This window comes from Phyllobates terribilis, unplaced genomic scaffold (assembly GCF_046119375.1).
Source record: "Phyllobates terribilis strain yellow unplaced genomic scaffold, ASM4611937v1 Scaffold_5__5_contigs__length_657084704, whole genome shotgun sequence".
Classification (NCBI taxonomy): domain Eukaryota; kingdom Metazoa; phylum Chordata; class Amphibia; order Anura; family Dendrobatidae; genus Phyllobates; species Phyllobates terribilis.
Genome location: NW_027362765.1, coordinates 33305133 through 33328042, shown reverse-complemented (window position 1 = coordinate 33328042; position 22910 = coordinate 33305133). Strand labels below are relative to the sequence as shown.

The 22910-nt window shown below is 44.6% G+C and overlaps 1 protein-coding gene across 1 annotated transcript; it reads left to right on the top strand.

Annotated features, from left to right (window-relative positions):
* Window positions 1-754: 754 nt before the first annotated feature.
* On the top strand, window positions 755-21516 carry LOC141271833 (uncharacterized). Its single transcript, XM_073682006.1, has 7 exons — window positions 755-825; window positions 16343-16489; window positions 16619-16798; window positions 16873-16996; window positions 17080-17177; window positions 17376-17466; window positions 19448-21516. Exons 2-7 carry the CDS (start codon window positions 16412-16414, stop codon window positions 21052-21054), a joined length of 2178 nt encoding a protein of 725 aa, XP_073538107.1. The 5' UTR covers window positions 755-825; window positions 16343-16411; the 3' UTR covers window positions 21055-21516.
* Window positions 21517-22910: the final 1394 nt, after the last annotated feature.

The window sequence follows — 22910 nt, the reverse complement described above, 5'->3', positions numbered from 1 at the left end:
ACGCGCGGCTCCGCTCCGTACGCCTCGTACACGCGCGGCTCCGCTCCGTACGCCTCGTACACGCGCGGCTCCGCTCCGTACACCTCATACACGCGCGGCTCCGCTCCGTACACCTCGTACACACGCGGCTCCGCTCCGTACACCTCGTACACACACTGCTCCGCTCCGTACACACACTGCTCCGCTCCGTACACCTCGTACACGCGCGGCTCCGCTCCGTACGCCTCGTACACGCGCGGCTCCGCTCCGTACGCCTCGTACACGCGCGGCTCCGCTCCGTACACACACTGCTCCGCTCCGTACACCTCGTACACGCGCGGCTCCGCTCCGTACGCCTCGTGCACGCGCGGCTCCGCTCCGTACGCCTCGTACACGCGCGGCTCCGCTCCGTACGCCTCGTACACGCGCGGCTCCGCTCCGTACGCCTCGTACACGCGCGGCTCCGCTCCGTACGCCTCGTACACGCACAGCTCCGCTCCGTACGCCTCGTACACGCGTGGCTCCGCTCCGTACACCCCGTACACGCGTGGCTCCGCTCCGTACGCCTCGTACACACGCGGCTCTGCTCCGTACGCCTCGTACACACGCGGCTCCGCTCCGTACACCTCGTACACGCGCGGCTCTGCTACATCCACACTGTAAACCCCTCCTGACCCCACACATAACCTTCCCCTCATCCAGCACCATGACAACCAGCACAGCAGAGTCCTGCATCCACTGAGGCCCCTGATCATGTGACCCCTGACTCCTCCCCTCCTGTGACCTCATCACAGGTCCTGTGCGCACAGAACAGCCATATATGTGGTGGCGGCTCTGCAGGTGGAGGTATGTGGAGATCCCCCATTACTGGGCGCAGGGGGCATTAACCCCTTCAGTGCTGAGTGTATTTTGGTGTTTTTCTGTTGTATTTCCACTTTATAAGGATATTGCTGTTTTTTGTTCCTCTTCCTCTGATAGATACATACCACCCAACTATGAAAGGCAGGAAGTCAGGAAACAAGTATTCCTCACATAGTACATTGCCCTTTCTTTCTCCTCACACACAGTATAATGTTCCCCCAGTACTGCCAACCCCCCCACACACATTATGACACTACAAGTTGCCCCCCATAATATGACACCACCCACCTCCTAATAGATAAACCCCCCCTTCCTGGTGCAGATACAGATGACCCCGGGACACAGCACCGACCTCTGGGATCAGTTCCCCAGTCTGGAGATGTGGATCCGGGCCGGGGGCCGGTGCTATAGATGTATGAGGGGCTGTTATCTGCGGTAGGAGCTGTACATTGAAATGGAGACATTCTGGGGACAGATTATTCCAGAAGTAGAACGTCTTACCTCTTTACACAATGTCGCTGGATTTTAGTTTATTTTTATCACTTTATATTCTTAATGTCACTGTTCTAGGACTCCATTGTTTGGCCCCGGCTGTCATGGCGATATATTGGGATTTGTCTATGGGAACAGAGCCCTCATCTCTTTCTGCCTCAGATATAATAACAAATAATCATAATTGAGTCTTCAGTAGTTGATGCCTTTAAAGGGAATCTGTCACCCCCTGGGAGTTATCAGACCTCTAATATGGGCATACAGGTTATAGAAATGTGAATCTATACCTACCTGTATGCTTTTTATTAATTTAGTTTTGACATGCTTCCCGACCAGGGGACACTGAGAAATCCCCGCCGATCTACTTCATTTCCATATTTTCCCCTCCCCTGCACGTACAGGGCCATGTGACGTGCACTCTTCTCATTCACATGCTGCGCATGCGCAAAATGCCTATAATGCGAGGCGTGCTTTTTTTTGCTCCTGGCCCTATTCTTCCCTGCAGTGGTATAGTGCAGAGGCACCAGGGAGTCACTGTGACTTCCGCTCCAGTGACCTCCGGCGTGCGCAACACTAACGTTTGCTCCCCACTTCCTCCTGGCATCCTGATAGTTAGAAACCATATTGTATATATGCATACACGTGTATATGTGTGTGTGTATATATATATATATATATATATATATATATATATATACATACATATACAGGTGCATCTCATTAAATTAGAATATCATCAAAAAATTTATTTCAGTTCAATATTTATTTCACTTCAATACAAAAAGTGAAACTGATATATTATATAGAGTCATTACAAACAGAGTGATCTATTTCAAGTGTTTATTTTTGTTAATGTTGATGATTATGGCTTACAGCCAATGAAAACACAAAAGTCATTATCTCAGTAAATTAGAATACTTTATAACAACAGCTTGAAAAATGTTTTTAAAATCCAAAATGTTGGCCTACTGTTTTAAATATTGCCTGGGTAATTTCTGTTCAAAAGTGAAAATTTATATTCCCCAATATGGCCACTGGTGCATGCGCAATGGCATCTTTTGGTTGCCGAGGTGCTACTGTGCTACATTTTACTACAGGAAAAATAAATTTGCCTGTAGCAATAGGACCCCTGCCGTCCGCACTTGCGCAGTAGCATTGCTCGATTGCCGAGAGATGCTACTGTGCATGCGCGGCGCCATATTGCTGCACCCAAATTCTTTTTCCTTTAAGCAAAATGGCACCCGCGCGTGCGCAGTAGCGTCTCGGCAACCAAAAGATGCTACTGCGCATGCGCGGGCGCCTGCACCCATATTGGGGATGTAAATTTTTACTTTTGAACAGAAATTACACAGGCAATATTTAAAACCGTAGGCATTTCACTGAGAACACAGTGGCCTGTCAGAGGCCAGAGATAGGAATACATGATGAGAGCACCACCTACAGCCCCTCCCTAAAGTCCCGCCCCAGTGCACGAGCATATCATTATGTCAGAAAATAAAGATTATAAAAGAATTGCTGGACAGATTTCATCAAGCAAGGTATCATATTAATCAGTATAACGGCACCCACCTGACAGTGTATGTAGTTTACTAAGCACAATCCTGCTGACAGGTGCACTTTAACTGAGAGATAATGGATCAGGCGGGAGTAGTTTAAGCATTCCAGGAGTTTAAAGATTAAGGGGAGAATAGAGACCTGTCTGTATTTAGTAGCGCAGTTCTGGCCCAGGGATGTTTTATTCATTAATGGGTGTATGCTGGTGTGTTTGAAGAAGGAGGGAAAGATACTGGATGAGAGAGGTTAAGTATTTTAATTTGGTCAGTGGTGACAGCTGGGGAGAGGGATTGAAAGAGGTGAGCGGGGATAGTATCAGTGGTGCAGGTAGTAGGGCGAGAAGATGCGAGTAGCATGGTTAACTTCTTCAGAGACTGGTTCAAAGACAGAAAGTGAGCTAGATGAAGGGTGGGAGGGAAGATGAAATCATGGAGGAAAAGTCTTAAGGTACCGTCACACTTAGCGACGCTACAGCAATCCCGACAACGATACGACCTGACAGGGATCGTTGCTGCGTCGCTATGTGGTCGCTGGTGAGATGTCAAACAGTCAGATATTTCCAACGACGCAGTTACGATATGGCGACCCGTAGCGACCTGTATAACGATTTGGGAAAAGGCAACGCAAATGCACGCCTATGTGTCTCAGTTCTGAGTCGCCAACGAGGTCTTTGGTTAGGTGTCAAACACACCGATGCATGCTACCCAGCAGGACCTCAATGATCAAAAAATGGTCCAGGCCATTTCGACACGACCAGCGATCTCACAGCAGGGGCCTGGTCGCTGCTACGTGTCAAACGTAGCGAGATTGCTGCTGAGGTCGCTGTTGCGTCGCAAAACTTGTGACTCAGCAGCAATCTCGCTCGCAATCTCGCTTAGTGTGACTGGGGCTTAAGTCAGCAATTCAACTTATGTTCCATGTTATGGATTGTGTTCAGGAGCAGATAAATCAAAATTTTAAATCACTGAAGCCTCTTCTGTGTAGCTAAATGAATTAGCGAGTAGCTGACTTTTTCCGGAAGAGCAAACTTTTACTCAGTACTTCCTCATTAGCAAGTGGGTTCATGCACCAGAATTTTCAGCCTTGGGAAACCACAGAAATATAATATTAAGTCTTTGCACCATCTTTCTGTGCATTCCTCATCTCACCCTTTACCCCTTTACAATATTGCTTCCAGAAAAACTCATTGTCAGATCCAAGAGAGACAATGTGAATTGTAGATCTGTCCTAATTTCTACTGTGATCTCCTCCGCTAGAAAGTTAAATCCATAAGACATTTCTGTATTTAACTCGTTTATTTTTGTACTGTTTTTGTCTTGTGTGTAAATCTTTTTATCATTACATATTTTTGGCATTTTTTAAGCATTTAACTTTATTTTTTGTATATCAAATGTAAAGTTTAATAAGTGTGCTCCTTGCTGCACTAAATGTACCCACAACCTCAAAGAGGAAAAGTATAGATTGTTCTTTTTACCCAGTTTATGCCAAAGTGCAAGAAGAGTACCCATCAGTTAGCTGTGCATGAGTATTAGTCTGTCACCCAGAGCAAGTGTCTCGGTGGCTATTGTCGTCGCCACATAATGTGATACATTACATAATTGGTCACTTATATATAGACATTTCTTGGACATTAGTTGTAGCAATATAATTGGCTCAGCTTATCTGTACATATGTGCTGGCATTAGCATACATACATCTCATTGGCTAAAGGTAAGTCTGTCTACACCCAGCTTTTGGAATTTAGGAATCTCTCACTTAGTAGTTTTGATTTCTCTATGTTTTCTCCAGGTCTTTAGACAAAGACATTCCAAAGACTCCTTATCTCACACACACATACTGGCTCAAACTCCATTTTGTTAAGCAGAAGATACACATACAAAAATCAAAATGGAGTCAGGTTAGATAAAGTATAAATCCTGCTCTCACAATTACCTCCTCTTGTGGCAGTGGGTGACTGTTCCAGACGAAGTGCCTGTCTACAGACTCCCCTAGATACATTCTCCTCCCCTAATATAAGAAGCTGGTCTTCCTACACTGCTTCACCGGATTCTCCGGATCGGTCTGTCTGTCACACCATCGGACGGACACACACACACACACACACACACACACACACACACACACACACACACACACACACACACACACACACACACACACACACACACTACAACAAGCAAGGAAACTATACAGGTGCCACATTCATGTGCTGGTCAGAGTTGGCATCCAACAGTTTGTCACTGTAGATATCATTTATCCAGTCCATATTTTTATTCGCTGTAATGATGGGGAATAACTATTCAAGTCCTGCTGCTACTTGATCTCTGCCCTTTGAACTCATCCGGTACTCCTCTTGGAACCTCAATAGAGTCAATGTACATGTGAGGGTCAAAAGAAGTAGGAATACTGATGTGACGCTTGTGTCTTTGATTTTCTGTTGCATATTCGTTGAGCTTGTCTGTATTTAGAGTCACAATCTGGAGTGGTATCAGGAATTTAACAATAGCACAAGAACTCTCCAATCCCACTGGCAGTATTGGATAAAAGACAGCATTTTCCCAAGCCAGTCCTAGCTACCGTTTGATTTTAAAGGGCCTCGTACCAAGTCAGTGGTGGTGGTGGAACTGCAGTAGGAGGAACCTAAATGCTTTAGGTCAATGGTACATGTTAAATTCTAGAAACAAGTGTAATTCCCTGGCCCATTGGCCTTTACGACTTTAGAGTTTACGAGGAGATACAACTGCTGGAGCAGATTACACTCTAAAATATTTTCTCCTTCTGTAGCAGAATTAGGCAGGAGAAAACAATGAAGTTAGTCTAGTTGCTTATAGGGAAGGGCACCAGGAGTAAGTCTTTGGAAGTCTTAAGTTGCAGAGTCTCAGTCTTATTTAGAATAGGTCGGTCCCTGATATCTTTAAGGTAAAAGTGTCCTAATCGGTCAGTGCCCCCCAAGATATTTATGGTCATCACATATAAAGTCCTGTGTCCGTAACAGAGGGGTTATCTATCGTCAAATATAGGGGGAGACAGTTGTCAGAATTACAAGTAAGGCAGGACCCTATGGTACAACGTTTGGATACGCATTCTGGTTGTAGCAGAGTCATTCTAGTAAGGAGACTTCTACCCTTGCTGTCTGTCGTCTCTTGGGCTACGGAAAGGTTGTAGGCCCAGTCTTTCCCAGTGTTCCACCCCACAATACTCCAGGACTTACAATCAGACCCATTGCCAGTATTGGCAGTGGTGACACATATATACTCTTGGTTGAGTCTATAGGTGTCCCCACGCTGCCACTCCTCCCTAGGGCAGGAGACAATGTTTCACAGGTCAAATTTATAACAGACTACAGGGTCTCAGGTATCAAACCAGAAAGTGGTAACTAGCTTTCCATTCTTTCTCTCTTGGGACATAGTCCTCGATGAGCACCCATTTTTTTTTCGATAAGGCACAGGGTGTTCGTCTACATCACTCGGTGGGTTTCTTGTGCTCAGCTGTCCTCCTGCAGTGTAAGGCATGCAGTTGGGCTTTCTCTTGAACTTTACAGCCGTATCAGTTGTCATCAGAACTTGGAAGGGTTCATCAAATCAAAGCTTAAGGGCTCTCCTGACGTGTCTTTTGACCACCACCCGGTCTCCGGGCTGCAGGGGGTGGCACCCTTCCACAGAATCTGGATCTAGAAAACTCGAGAATATATGTTAGACAAGCGTTTTGTAAGTTCAACAATATAAGAAGACAGCCTATCATGTTGCATCTGGAGCCACTGTGGAAAATACAACCCTAGCCTAGGGGCTGACCCAAATAACACCTCATATGGGCTGTGGCCTGTATTTTTGTTGGGAGAATACCTGACTGAGAAGAGTGCAAGAGGCAAGCATTCTGTCCATGGTCTGCCAGTTTCGGCCATGGCTTCCTGGATTTTCAGTTTCAGGGTCCCATTCAATCTCTCTACCACTACTTTGTGGATGGTACATAGTATGAAGGCCTTTTTCACGCCCAGGGCGGACATTATTTCCTGCATTGCTTCTTCGGTAAAGTAGATGTCACTCTTCATGGCCTCAGGCACCCCGTATCTGCAGACGACTTCTGAGATTAGACTTTTTATTGTGGCTTTACACACAGGGTACGCTTCTGTACATCTTGAGAAGAGGACAACACACACAAGTACATACTCATAAGTTTGCATCTTGGGAAGTTGAATGTAGTCCTTCTGAAGATGCTGGAACAGGTACAGGGGCCTCGATGTGTGTCTCATAGGCGTCTTGGTGGTGCGTCTCACGTTTTTGAGCACTCAGATCAGACAGGCTTGAACGTGTCTGGCTGCAGTGACACTGAATCCTGGGGCATACCAATGGAGGTGGACAAGGACTGTCATGGCAGTCTTTGACTGTTGGGTATTGCCGCGGGTAGCTTGAGCCATCATGGGATACAGAACTCGGGAAAGGCAAACTTTGTTCCCCACGTGCTACAGTCCTTCTGGTGACTGCACGGCTCCCTTCTCTTGTCCTCTGGCGAATTCTTTAAGACCAGCCTGATGTAGCTTCCGGAGAAGGTCGTAGGTCACCGGTGGCTTTGCAGCGGAGGCCACCTGTGCAGCTGCCACCCTGGCAGGGTTGTCTCTTGGTTGGTAAGCTGCAGAGTTTGCAGTCTGGTCGGGCAGGTGGTTGCCTTTAGCTGTAGTTGAGTCGTCCTTTGTATGGCCTTTGACTTTCACCTTGGCAACTTTCTCGGGTAAAGGTAGGTCCTTCCTCAGTCCCCTTGGACGGATTTATCATTCTTGATAAGCTTACTTGCGGCTGCGAGGAAAGATCAAGCTCTCCATATAGGTCCATAGTCATGAAAGCATAGCAGCTGTCTGTATAAATGATGGCAGTCTGGTCTTTAGCATGTCTGCAGGCTTCTTCAAGGGCACGGAGTTCAGCTTCTTGGGTGGACACGTGTGGAGGCAGCTGCTCTGCTTCTATGGTCTCATGAAGGGAAACAGCAGGATATCCAGTGTAGAACTGGCCATCCACGCCATACCGCGATCCATCCACAAAGAGCTCATGGTCTGAGTTATCTAGTGGGACATCGGTAACATGACTGAAACCATGTCCCTCTTGTAGCTTAACTAGCAGATCACCCACATTACCACTACCACCCCTCTCCCCCCTCCAGAGGCAACAAGGTGGCTGGATTCAGAGTAGTGCAACGGTGAATGGTGATGTTATCAGGCATGAGGAGGACACATTAAAGTCTGAAATGTCAAGCAGTACTGAGAAAGAATGGCCGTAACAGCATGAGAGACGTAAACAGTGAGAGAAAGTTAAAGAAATATTAGCAGACTTATACAGCAGAAATAGGTGAGCAGCATTTCTGACCTAGTGAGACACTGAATCTCCCCACCTCCCAGCTGGAGAAGGGAGAAGGAGGGGGGTTATCATTAGTCTAGCAGGGTTCACTTTCTGTGTTTAGGCTTCTCACAATTATAATATGTGAAATTTCTATTGTCCTTGCCTGGACTGGTCATACAGAAGAGGGGCTCCGGACTGGGTTTTTGCCTTATTATTCAGGGCATTTGTTGATTCCACACCCTTGGCTACTTTGTATAACAGCCGGGTACTAGGTGGGACACTATTAGTGGCTGTCTAATCACAGGCTTTTAAAGCTTCAACAGAGGCACAAGACAGTAAACAGGTGTGAACTTTAGACGTGTTCTCATATAGTAACTCCTGCCATCTTTGCCAGAGCAGGGTATAATATTTTTCTACTAACAGGAGAAAAAACCTTTCTAATTTTATCTAACAAAATTAGATGAACAAATGGCATGGGAAACATTTCAGAGTCTGGCATTCTACTCATCATGGCCAGCATTTCACTACATGCCACACACCCTCCTGGGGCTCTACAGTGTGTGGTGGTAGCAGTCTGAGGGAGAGCTGTGGGCGAGCAGCAGGGGGGTTAAGGTGAGCTGCCCCACCCTGACTGAGTAATTGTCCTAGTGAGTCTTTCATGGCAGCAAAAGGCTGACGTGTAACTGCTGCATCCATTTGGGTTGTGTCAGGGGAGGTACTGGAAGGCAAGGCAGGGCATGAAGGGGCGTTGGTCCCATCCAGTGCAGGCATAATATTCAGTGGGGGCCTGGCCGAGACTTATGGGGGCATAGCACTTGGGGCACTGGCTGAGGGGTGGCTCACTTTGCAAATGGATTGTGGGGCGTTAACAAAAAGGGTACAATCGTGTTTTAGGAGTAGGAGGTTTAATGGTTCCTATATGCCAACAGGGGGCACTACATACACAACAGGTCTCCACCCAGTCTGGATTCTGATTCCTATATACACAACATGTCCATCCTTTAGGGACAATGTACCGGGGTGGAGTCCAATTCGGAGCGGCAGGTGAATGAATGCCATCTTTGTTACATACTTTAACATAAAAAAAATTATCACCATGTTTTTCTTCCTCCAACTCGCCTCTAGTTACAGATTTAGAATTTTTCCACCATATCTCAGCCTGGTCTAGTAAACCAACATAATTTAAACAACCTTTCTGTTTCTCCAATACACTTCCAGAAATCTTCATCAAATCTGCCACCCGTTGGACAACCAGGCACTGAACAAAACCTATGCTTTTTCTGCACAAATTTCTTTTTTCTTTCTTTTACAAATTCATTTGCAGTCCTACCATGCTCAATCTGTTCCTTACTGAACAGATTAAATTACCCACCATTTGGTTCTTTAAAAACCGAAATACAGGACTAGAGAGAAAATCCAGCGGGGACTGGTACCACACACATTGGCTTTCTGCTCTGTCACTCCTTGCCTGACTTATATATAATCTCAGACAAAATAACATCGGCCCCTACATCTAGGAGCTGAAACCATATGGGTTTCTTTAGCAATACAAGAAACTGCTGCCGACAATCAACGATGTCTGCTCCACCGGGTGCAATCAACTAATCACTACAATCCAACCCCACTTACAGATGACCAGTGAAATACCAAATCCATACTCCACATACAACACAGAAGTTCAACACCGTACACAAGGTCTTATCATTGTTCTTTGTCTAACAATAATGGACCCACTTACTATGAACATATCAAATGATCTGCGAATACTCACCCAACACACACTGGAACTACAAAAACAGAGGAATAAATTCAAGTAGTGTAAAAATAAAGCTTCTTACCATTTGCTGCAGCTGTCCCGAGTTATCCGACTGTCTGGGGTCCTGCAAATTGTTTGGGTCAGCTGTCTTTTGCATTAGCGGGTCCCTGTTCGTTGCGCCAGGTTTTGTCGTCGCCACATAATGTGAGACGTTCTAAGACGTTGTGCCTGTTCCAAATTAAATAGTAAAATTCAAATACGTGCACGGAAGAACCACGTCTGATACTATTGAGCATCAGGGCAGATCTGACTTTATGACATCATTGGTCACTTATATATAGACATTTCTTGGACATTAGTTGTAGCAATATAATTGGCTCAGCTTATCTGTACATATGTGCTGGCATTAGCATACATAAATCTCATTGACTAAAGGTAATTCTGTCTACACCCACCTTTTGGATTTTAGGAACCTCTCACTTTCTAGTTTAGTTTCTCTGTTTTCTCCAGGTCTTTAGACAAAGACATTCTAAAGACTTCTTATCTCACACACACATACTGGCTTAAACTCCATTCTGTTAAGCAGAAGATACACATACAAAAATCAAAATGGAGTCAGGATAGATAAAGTATAAATCCTGCTCTCCACTATCAAAATGGCGAGTGGTGGCTGCGAGAAGTGTAGTGTGTATGTGTGATCTGGCTGTGGGGTGAGCATAGCTCATTGTCAGCCTATTGTGGTAGTTGAATGGATGAGTGAATGTGAACAGCAGAGTCTTACTTTACAGTCGCATCAAAGTAACGAGTGAAGCAAGTGGGTGATGTTTATGATATTCCAATTTATAGTATCTGAGAATACAACATTTGCACATTGTATATAATTACATGTTCTGTGGAATCACTGATGAAAAACATATACCTTTGCGCTAAGGATATCCCATAAATACAACATACAATCCACATGAACTGTTTGAGCAAAGCATGCAAATGCGGGCAACTTCCAGAAAAAAGAGGGGAGTAGTAAAAAGCATAAAAACACTGTTCCAAATACCAGTAAAAACATACAGGGTACATAATTAGAGAAGAGCAATTGGTAAAACAATTTTTTATTATTTTTTAATTGTTTCATTTTTTCATTGATTTAATAAAGCATGTGTTTTTAATACCTCAGTATTATATACATGTATGCATTAGCTATGGAGAGTTTCTATTTCCTATATATTATAATTTTTTGGTCAATTAAGGTATTAAGCACTAAGGGGTAACAGCAGGTATTCACAGCCACATAGAACAGCGTCACCGCAGACTCCTCTGACGAAGGAAACCCTGTTTTCCAAAATGCATAAAGAAGTGTGGACCTAATTGGCTCCCGTACTCTTCTGACTGTGTGATGTCACACGCTGTTCGAGGCTTCAGTGTCCTGCTTTAGTTTCCAAGAATGACCTCGGCTCCCTGATTGCTGCATCGCACCTGCACACACCAGCTGCCTTAATTGGCGTGCTCCAGAGTTTTTCCTTGTGTGAGATATTGTCTGGACTTTACTAAAGATAGGTATCCAGCAGTGGCGTACCGCCAATGATGGCCGGGCATGCAACTGCTATATGGCCCGTGAGCAGTCGCCCCACTTCTGCACCCACCGCTCCACTGTTTGATTGCCGCCGCCCGCCGGCACTGTTTTCAGGCATGGCCGCGCGCTGTGCGGCTGTGTCTTGCAGCAATGGGGTGACACTGCACCTTTAATTGTGCTTGTGTCGTCTGCGTCATTACTGCAAGACACAGTCGCACAGTGCTCAGCCATGCCTGAACATGGGGGCCCCTATGGAGGGGTGGGTCCTGTTGAAGGGGGGCCCCGCTGGAGGGGGGGGCCCTGTTGAAGGGAGGCCCCGCTGGAGGTGGGGGGGGCCCTGTTGAAGGGAGGCCCCGCTGGAGGGTGGGGGGGCCCTGTTGAAGGGAGGCCCCGCTGGAGGGTTGGGGGGGCCCTGTTGAAGGGAGGCCCCGCTGGAGGGTTGGGGGGGCCCTGTTGAAGGGAGGCCCCGCTGGAGGGTTGGGGGGGCCCTGTTGAAGGGAGGCCCCGCTGGAGGGTTGTCGGGGCCCTGTTGAAGGGAGGCCCCGTTGGAGGGTTGTCGGGGCCCTGTTGAAGGGAGGCCCCGCTGGTTGGGAGGGGGGCCCTGTTGAAGGGAGGCCCCGCTGGAGTGGGGGCCCTGTTGAAGGGAGGACCCGCTGGAGGGGGAGAGGGCCCTGTTGAAGGGAGGCCCCAAAAGAGAGGAGGGGCCCTGTTGAAGGGAGGCCCCGTGGGGGGCCCTGATGAAGTGCCGGCAATTAAGCAGTGCCGGCGGAGCAGGGGGTGCAGGAGGGGGGTCCCGATGAAGTCCCGGCAATCAAACACCGCCGTAGGTCCTCCCTGCGGAGATGCTGAGGGAGCGGTCTGGGCCGCGACGGCGAGTGGGACCCTCTGATGATCTAGAGCCTGTGATGGCCATCAGACACACCGGTGGCCCTGCACAGCTGGACCGGACACAGGACAAGGGGCAGGTAAGTGAGGCTTGTCGCCAGATTCCCCAATTCCCATATTAAATATATTTCTAATGTGTCTTGTGTGTATGTCAGTGTGTATGACAGTGTATATATACAGCTCTGGCAAAAATTAAGAGACCACTGAACAGTTTTCTGTTGGAAAGCATGGAAAGACTGATGGAAAGCATGCCAAGACAAATGAAAGCTGTGATTAAAAATCATGGTTAGTCCACCAAATATTGATTTCTGAACTGTTCCTGAGTTAAAACATGAGTAATTTGAGGTCTGAAAGCACTGTTTCTTTTTTAGTATTTTGACACTTCATCATTTGCTGCAAATAAATACAAAATTTTTAGCTTTGAATTTCGGAGACATGTTGTCAGTAGTTTATAGACTAAAACAATAATGTACATTTTACTCAAAAATATACCTATAAAGAGAAAAATCAGAGAAACTGAAAATTTTGCAATGGTCTCTTAATTTTTGCCAGAGCTGTATATATTTGTCTGTTTTATGTGTTTTTAAGAATGTGTTCAAATATGTACGTATGTCTGTATGTGTACGTATCTGTATGTCTGTTTGTGTGTGTGCGTGTCTGCGTACCGTGTGTATATATGTCTGCGTACCGTGTGTGTGCGTGTCTGCGTACCGTGTGTGCGTGTATGTGTATTGTGTGTGCGCGTCTGTGTACTGTGTGTGTGCGTGTCTGTGTATTGTGTGTGCGCGTGCGTGTCTGCATACTGTGTGTGTGTTTATGTGTGTGTGTTTGCATATGTGAAGGATGAGGGGGCAGGCTGGGCCCTGTGTTGTATACCTATATTTCTCTGCCGTATCTGTGCATCATGAATGGTGTATGTATTAAAGGGGCCACTGAGACTCTTTCGCCCGGGGCCCACGAAAACCTGGTTGAAAGCAATGATTGTCATGTGACACTCCCTCTCCCATTGTTCCTCCTCTGTGTCTGACGAAGCGGCGTGATGATGTGCAACGCTGTGTCAGACAGTGGAGCTGGCAGCTGCTGATGTGATGAGAGAGATGCGCTGCAGAGACTGACCAGAAGGGAACGAGGAACGGTAAGTATTTATTTATTTATTTTTGTAAATCATTGAGAACTGATAATACTGGTGGACTGGGGCTCCATTTTACCCTATGGTGAGGGCTGCATTTTACCCTATGGGGGGCTGCATTATATTGCGTACAAGAGCATGGGGTGCATTATACTGCGTGGATGTCCATGGGGAGTGCATTATACTGTGTGCAGGACCATGGGGAGTGCATTATACTGTGTGCAGGACCATGGGGAGTGCATTATACTGTGTGCAGGACCATGGGGAGTGCATTATGCTGTGTGCAGGACCATGGGGAGTGCATTATGCTGTGTGGAGGGCCATGGGGAGTGCATTATGCTGTGTGGAGGGCCATGGGGAGTGCATTATGCTGTGTGCAGGGCCATGGGGAGTGCATTATGCTGTGTGCAGGGCCATGGGGAGTGCATTATGCTGTGTGCAGGGCCATGGGGAGTGCATTATGCTGTGTGGAGGACCATGGGGAGTGCATTATGCTGTGTGGAGGACCATGGGGAGTGCATTATGCTGTGTGGAGGACCATGGGGAGTGCATTATGCTGTGTGGAGGGCCATGGGGAGTGCATTATGCTGTGTGCAGGGCCATGGGGAGTGCATTATGCTGTGTGCAGGGCCATGGGGAGTGCATTATGCTGTGTGCAGGGCCATGGGGAGTGCATTATGCTGTGTGGAGGACCATGGGGAGTGCATTGTGCTGTGTGGAGGACCATGGGGAGTGCATTATGCTGTGTGGAGGACCATGGGGAGTGCATTATGCTGTGTGGAGGACCATGGGGAGTGCATTGTGCTATGTGGAGGACCATGGGGAGTGCATTGTGCTGTGTGGAGGACCATGGGGAGTGCATTGTGCTGTGTGGAGGACCATGGGGAGTGCATTGTGCTGTGTGGAGGACCATGGGGAGTGCATTGTGCTGTGTGGAGGACCATGGGGAGTGCATTGTGCTGTGTGGAGGACCATGGGGAGTGCATTATGCTGTGTGGAGGACCATGGGGAGTGCATTATGCTGTGTGGAGGACCATGGGGAGTGCATTATGCTGTGTGGAGGACCATGGGGAGTGCATTATGCTGTGTGGAGGACCATGGGGAGTGCATTATGCTGTGTGGAGGACCATGGGGAGTGCATTATGCTGTGTGGAGGACCATGGGGAGTGCATTATGCTGTGTGGAGGACCATGGGGAGTGCATTATGCTGTGTGGAGGACCATGGGGAGTGCATTATGCTGTGTGGAGGACCATGGGGAGTGCATTATGCTGTGTGGAGGACCATGGGGAGTGCATTATGCTGTGTGGAGGACCATGGGGAGTGCATTATGCTGTGTGGAGGACCATGGGGAGTGCATTATGCTGTGTGGAGGACCATGGGGAGTGCATTATGCTGTGTGGAGGACCATGGGGAGTGCATTATGCTGTGTGGAGGACCATGGGGAGTGCATTATGCTGTGTGGAGGACCATGGGGAGTGCATTATGCTGTGTGGAGGACCATGGGGAGTGCATTATGCTGTGTGGAGGACCATGGGGAGTGCATTATGCTGTGTGGAGGGCCATGGGGAGTGCATCATGCTGTGTGGAGGGCCATGGGGAGTGCATCATGCTGTGTGGAGGACCATGGGGAGTGTATTATGCTGTGTGGAGGACCATGGGGAGTGCATTATGCTGTGTGGAGGACCATGGGGAGTGTATTATGCTGTGTGGAGGACCATGGGGAGTGCATTATGCTGTGTGGAGGACCATGGGGAGTGCATTATGCTGTGTGGAGGACCATGGGGAGTGCATTATACTCTGTGGAGTGTGGGGACATTATACTGTATGTAGTCCCACTATACTGCATGGAGGGCTGTGTGGGGGTCACAGTTGGAGGATCATATTGTGTTGGGGTCACCATACTTTGCCCTGGGAGTTGAGGTGGGGTACAGTAGGCAGGGCTGTGGAGTCAGTAAGCCAAACCTCCGACTCCTCAATTTCCATGACACCGACTCCACGACTCTGACTCCCTCATACATGGCTCATGTTTAAGTGATAAATTTACTGTAGCACAGATTCATCTCAGCTAAAAGTCTAGACCCTTAGATCAGAAATAGGACAGACATTTACAGGACATTTCATAACTTTCCCAAATTCTTATGAAAAAATATTCCCCACAAACTGCATTGATCTACTGTACCCAATTTATTATATATTTTAGGAGTTGGAGTCGCTCCATTTTATACCGACTCCCACTCCGACTCCACCAAAATGGACACCGACTCCAGAGCCCTGTCAGTAGGGTCATTATACTGTGCATGTAGAGGCTAATGAGGAGGAATGCACCATGGGGGTATCATACTGTGTTTGGGGGGCACTTTTGTTGGCATCACATTTTATGGGGCAATGAAAGAGGAATATAGGACTTCAGCAGGAAGAAAATTGCTATGTAAAGGCGGGAACTTCTCTTCTGTGACCCTGACAATTATTTATATTTTTTTCGGGGGGGGGGGGCCAACTGGAACTTTTGCTTAGGGGCCACATGATTCCTATGTACACCCCTGGTTTCCAGGTATTGGACTTCCTGACCAGGTCTCCATAGCGGTGAGTGGGTATTCATCCAGCTCTGGCTATATTACATTGTACCATTTTTGTACAACCTGTTTATCGTGTTTCATTTGTGATATCTGATGGTTGATTCTAATCAGACTGCTACTACCACAACCTCCTTCACATTTTTGCATGTACATTTTCCAGTGTACAAAACAAAATTCTATATGATTTTTCATTGGCTCATCTACTTCCCATTCAGGTACCTACAATATCGGATCCTCTCAGTGGAGATCTATGTAAAAGAATTTTCCTGATTGAACCATCAAAGATGGATATTGATAGGGACAGGATGACCAATAAGATATTACACCTCACCCTAGAGATCCTTTTCCGGCTTACTGGAGAGGTGAGAGATTCTGATGACGTCACATTACATCGTTCTTATCTATGGGAATAACAGATGGACAGAACTTGAGAGCTGAGGACTCTGGAAATGTCTGTAGTGAGATTTATTAATGTGTCTCTCCATAACCAGGATTACACAGTAGTGAAGAAGACCTCTAGTGAGCGCTGTAAGGCCCCTGTGTCTGAGGGATGGAGAAGAATCCTGAGGCCAATCACGGGGCCTCCACCTCACCCCCTGATACACGAGGACATCAATGACCAGGAGATCCTAGAACTCACCTACAAGATGATTGAGCTGCTGACTGGAGAGGTGACACTGCTGGGAAATTATACAGTAACACTGTGAAGGGATCAGGGGGATGACAGTATCATTGTATGTGACAGGTTCCTATAAGGTGTCAGGATGTCACCGTCTACTTCTCCATGGAGGAGTGGGAGTATTTAGAAGGACACAAAGATCTGTACAAGGACGTCATGATGGAGATTCCCCCGCCCCTCACATCACCAGGTAATAGACAAAACTAAACACACACTGCCTATAATTATCTGTATGTAAACAATGAATTCAGTCACTGCATGTGTTTCCTCCAGTTCTATCCAGTAAGAGGACAACACCAGAGAGATGTCCCTGTCCTCTTCTTCCACAGGACTGTAATCAAGAAAATCCCGATGTTCCTCAGGATCATCAGGTAGATGGAGAGAAGGTGTCATGAGATCTCCCCTATGATTCGTAGACTGCTGTGAAGGTCTTATTCTCAGTCTTGTTTTATCCACCAGTATTATTTGTTTTATACTTGTGTAATGAGAACAGTGGAGATGGCAGGAGTAGAGCTGATCATAGATGTGACTTCTCCATCTGTCTGTGACTTTTACAATATTTATTTCAGGGTAAAGATCTAAACCATATTATTACTACAGAGACATATGTGAGGGGTGATGAGTGCTGTAAGGAGGAGATGCCTACATATGATTACCCAGGTGAGTAACCACAAAATGTAGAGATGTCACAGATTCTTCTCAGTCACTGGCTGACACTGCTTTATCAGTGCTCATGTCCATTGATATCACAATTAAAGGTCTCTATTCTGCCACTAAACAACTGCATGATCCTCCACTCAAAGCTGTCCCCATTAGTTTGAGCATTTATATAACAACTGGCAGTGGAGTCATTTCATTGTTGAATCTACGAGGCCAGAAAAAAAAATTCCCCCTTATCAGTAGAGTAAATTTAAATTTAATAATTTTTTAATCTTGGCCAAATGTGAATTTATGTACAACAACATAAGAATTTCCCTTTATCCTGACTTTTAAGTTTCTGTTAGAAAAGAACCGTCTAACTTAAAAGAAGTTCACGATAAACTACATGGTAAAATGTTACACCTATGCCATGTGTATCTCTGTGTGTGGTTTATGGCTCTAATGACTCCTTGTCATGAATTCCATGTGGGTTAGAACTTACGAAATGAAAATTACTGCACAATCTCTCCTGATACAGGGAGCCCAAATACTTTTTCTGCCTTTCTAGTCAGGACTTCTAGGACCTCTAATGGTCCATCATAAAGGAGTGTAACTCTGGTATAGTGCACCATGTTGAAATTTTCTCTCTAAATGTCTAATATTTCTTAAGCTCAACTGACAGAAAATATTGTCCCCTACGACAGTTTGGATTGCTGAGAGCTACCAGGTCGCATACTATAATTACCCAGAGATGTCACAGTTTTTGCCTACTGTAGTTATGGTACAAGATCCTCTCATTAAGACACTTTCTGCCGCAGACAGTTTTTTGGCCCCATATTTCACATATGACATGTGTCACGTTACATAGTAATGACTATGAAATACATAACATGATACAAGCGATTCTGTGATTGTTGTTTTTTCCGTGACGTATTGTACTTTTCATTAATGGTAATTTTAGGTTAATTTGTTTTGAGTTTATTTATGAACTTTACCAAATATTTAAAAGAAGTAGAAAGATCAAACATTGATTTTGTATGCCATTAAACCAAATAGTGATACCATGCAAAATATTTAATAAATAGCACTTGTTGTATTTTTACATTACTTCAACAGCATTTTTCAAATATTCTTAGGACTTAAAAAGGCTTAAATAACCAATTTTCATATGTTCAAGGAAATGTCCAAAACCTATTTTTGGGGACCAAATCATTTTTGTAGCTATTTAGAGGGCCTGTATTTTAGAAAATTCACTGCTCATAGTATCAAATACCACATTAAGGTATGTGGTAAGTAAATGACTGCGTGGCCCCAATTTTTTCAATTTTAAAAGAGGAAATAGAAAAAAATGGACCACACAATACATTTTGCAGCTACTAAAGAGGACAGAGTCATACTATTTGGGCACATGGCAGGGCTCTGAAGGAAAGGCATGCCACTTAGCTTTGGGAATGCGAATTCTGCTGGAATACTTGGGGACACGATTTGCAGATTACATAAGGTGCGAGAACGGCAGAAAAGCAGTCGAAAACAGCATACAATTTACTCAATTTCCCGCAGTGAATTTATCTTTAGGAGTAATGAATATTTGACTCCACAGAAATTCTCTGGAAACTAGTACGCAGTGGATGTTGGAGAATGAAAATTATAAATATGCCATTTTAGTACCCAATAAGTGGTGCCAGCTTCTGCTCCTGGAGATACGCACACTGTAAATGTTTAAGTGGGTTCTTCCCGTTATGGCAATGCTAAACATGTGGACACTAACAGTCTTTGGGCACACTGTAAGGCTCAGGAGCGAGGGGGACTGTTGGCTTTGGGAAAGCTGAATTGGTTTATGGAAGCCATGTTGCTTTTCAAGGTCTACTGTTAGAATTTTAACAGTTTTTGTCTTAATAAATGAATTTTTCTACATAACTTGCAAGTTCTTTGGGAATTTTAGAAATGTTATAAAATAGAATTAATCATTAATTATTTAAAAATAATCTTTTATTATTGGCAGATGACTGTACCAGGAGATCAGATGGACAATTGGCATCTTCAGTTTTTAAATCAGATGACCATAATATCAATCAAGATATAACTGACGTCTTTGCCACTCTTCCAGATATACAGTCATCCTTTCACAGCAAAGATCTATCATTTGATCCTTTTAAACAGGTCATATTTTCTGATTCATCACAGACTATTAAGAAAAATAAAATTCACAAAAAAGGTGTTAAACATCTAAGTGCTCTGACAGCAAAGAAGCCATTTTCAAGCTTACAATATGAAAAAAGTTTTTCCCACAAAACTTCTTTTGTTACACATCCAAAAATTCACATAGAGGAGAAAAGATTTTCTTCTTCAGAGTGTGGAAAATATTTTAACCAGAAATTAGAGAATGTTAGACAAAAAAGAGTTCACGCAGGAGAGAAGCCATATTCATGTTCAGAATGTGGGAAATGTTTTACATATAAATCAATTCTTATTACACATCAGAGCACTCACACAGGGGAGAAACCTTTTTCATGTTTAGAATGTGAGAAATCTTTTGCTAAGAAATCACATCTTGTTACACATCAGAGAACTCATACAGGGGAGAAGCCATATTCATGTTCAGAATGTGATAAATGTTTTTCAGATGTATCAAATTTTTATAAACATCAGAGAACTCACACAGGGGAAAAAACATTTTCATGTTCAGAATGTGGGAAATCTTTTGCAGATAAATCATATCTTTTTTCACATCAGAGAAGTCACATAGAGAATAAGCCATATTCATGCTCAGAATGTGGTAAATGTTTCTCATCTAAATCACGTCTTGTTACACATCAGAGAACTCACACAGGAGAGAAACCATTTTCATGTTCAGAATGTGGGAAATGTTTTGTAAATAAATCACATTTTATTACACATCAGAGATGTCACACAGGGGTGAAGCCATTTTCATGTTTAGAATGTGAGAAATGTTTTGCTAAGAAATCAAATCTTGTTAAACATCAGAGAACTCACACAGGGGAGAAGCCATATTCATGTTCAGGATGTGGGAAATGTTTTTCAGATGAATCAAATTTTCTTAGACATCAGAGAACTCACACAGGGGAGAAACCATTTTCATGTTCAGAATGTGGGAAATGTTTTGCAGATAAATCATATCTTGTTACACATCAGAGAAGTCACATAGAGAAAAAGCTATATTCATGCTCAGAATGTGGTAAATGTTTTGCATATAAATCACGTCTTGTTACACATCAGCGAACTCACACAGGGGAGAAACCATTTTCATGTAAAGAATGTGGGAAATGTTTTGCACATAAATCATATCTTGTTACACATCAGAGAAGTCACATAGTGAATAAGCTATATTCATGCTCAGAATGTGGTAAATGTTTTGCATATAAATCAATTCTTGTTATACATCAGAGAAGTCACACAGGGGAGAAGCCATTTTCATGTTCAGAATGTGGGAAATGTTTTGCTAAGAAACCACATCTTGTTAGACATCAGAGAACTCACACAGGGGAGAAACCATTTTCATGTTCAGAATGTGGGAAATATTTTACCAACAAAAGGAGTCTTACTAAACATCAAACATCTCACAAAGGGAAAAGTCATTCTCATACCTAGAAGGTGGGAAATATTTTACTCCCAAAAATTATATTCTGATGTCCACAAAGGAAAACACACAGGGAGAAACCATATATTTTTGACAAACTGTACAAGAAAACACATAACAGAGAGGCAAAGTAATGACAAATAAGTAAAGAGAAAGCAAGTTAGAACTTACACTTGAATTAAAACATATGCAGTTATTAATATACATCTGTATCTAAAAAGCTAATTAAATGCAATATTCCATCTGCATTGAATATTTCTCAGTTATATATTCATCATGTGGACAAGAGTATTGCTACACCTCACCTTAAACCTCCCCAAAATACCCAACATTTCTTCCTCCCTCTTCTTCCTTATGTTCAATCAAAATAATCTGCAATTCGTCAATGTTTTTCAATCCACAATGTACATGTGTGAACAAACGTCTTTAACTTTTCTATACCACTATAATAAACATGTTCGTATTGCAAATTACTATTTGCATATATGAGGCATTCCTTCTTTGTTGGAACATCTTGTGTGATCCATTCCAATTAAAATAAAGTGTCTCCCTCTCTCCAACTCCCTTATCTCAATTTGTAATGATGGGGTAAGATATCTATTCAGAGACCCCTGTACAAAAATATTAGGGCTAGCAGTGTGCTTAAGGCTGTGTGCCCGCTATGCGTTTTTCAAGCGTTTCTGCCGCGGAATTTCCGCAGCGAAAACGCTTAAAAAATGCTTGGTAATACGTGCTCCATGGTCTCCAATGATAATCCGCATGTGCTGTGCACATGCTGCGGAAATTTCCGCTGCGGATTATCATTGCGGAACAATCCGCAGCATGTCCTTTAATTTTGCGGACACGCAGCGTAATTGCCGCCGTTGACTTGCATTGGACTGCATGACATCCGCATCACTGCATCTGCACATGCAGATATCACACGGTTCAATATGCGGATTGTATCCAGGTCTGGAGAAGAGGAGACTCTCCTCCGGGCCCCGGTACCATAGCACCTGTAAAAAAAAGAATTTAAAATAAAAGATTATACTTACCTTCCGATGTCCCCTGGCATCCTCAGCGATGCGTGCAATGTATTGGGCGGCTCACGGTGGTGTGAGGACCTGACATGACGTCATTGAGTCATGTGACAGGTCACGCGACCGCTGACGTCGGCGGTTGCGTGACCTGTCACATGACTCAATGACGTCAGCGCAGGTCCTTCACACCACCGCGAGACACCGGGGAGACTGAACGGAGCAGAGAAGGAGACCGGGGGCCATCGGAAGGTAAGTATAATCTTTATTTTTTTACCATTCTTATTCTTTTTTTTTAAAACTATTACTTGGTCACACTATATAAATCCATAAATCCATGCCGGTTGCACGGATTTATATAGTGTGACCAAGTTGTCAAGTACTTTTCCAAGTGATGCTAAAATCGCTTGGAAAAGCGCTTGATAACCAGCATGCAGAAATGCATGCAAAAACGCTTGACAAACGCTTCTACCTGGCGGGAAAAACGCATGTAAAATTCGCATGCGTTTTTCCTGCCAGGGAGAAGCGTAAAAAATATGCAGCATTTCTGCATCGTGGGCACATAGCCTAAAACAACTGAGAAAAAGGTTCCTCCTCATAATTGTATCTATTTCCATATACACAAAAACACTGTGAGCTGCACATTCAATTCCAAATGAAAACATGAAGAAAATACATTTTTAAGCTGAAAATAAGAAAAAAGGCATAACAGTCAGCTCAAAAAATAGCACCAATAATCAAATAATCTGTCTAAAAAAATAGCAGTGTCTGCATTTTCATTTACAAACTGGAATATTTACCGTACAAACTGAAATTTGTTTCTTGACTTTGCTTTTCTGTTAATCACTGAA

Coding starts and splice junctions, on each gene's coding strand:
- LOC141271833 (XM_073682006.1), top strand. CDS start 16,412: ATGGATATTGATAGGGACAGGATGACCAATAAGATATTACACCTCACC. Junction 16,799..16,872: donor TTGAGCTGCTGACTGGAGAG/GTGACACTGCTG, acceptor TGTATGTGACAG/GTTCCTATAAGGTGTCAGGA. Junction 17,178..17,375: donor ATGTTCCTCAGGATCATCAG/GTAGATGGAGAG, acceptor TATTTATTTCAG/GGTAAAGATCTAAACCATAT.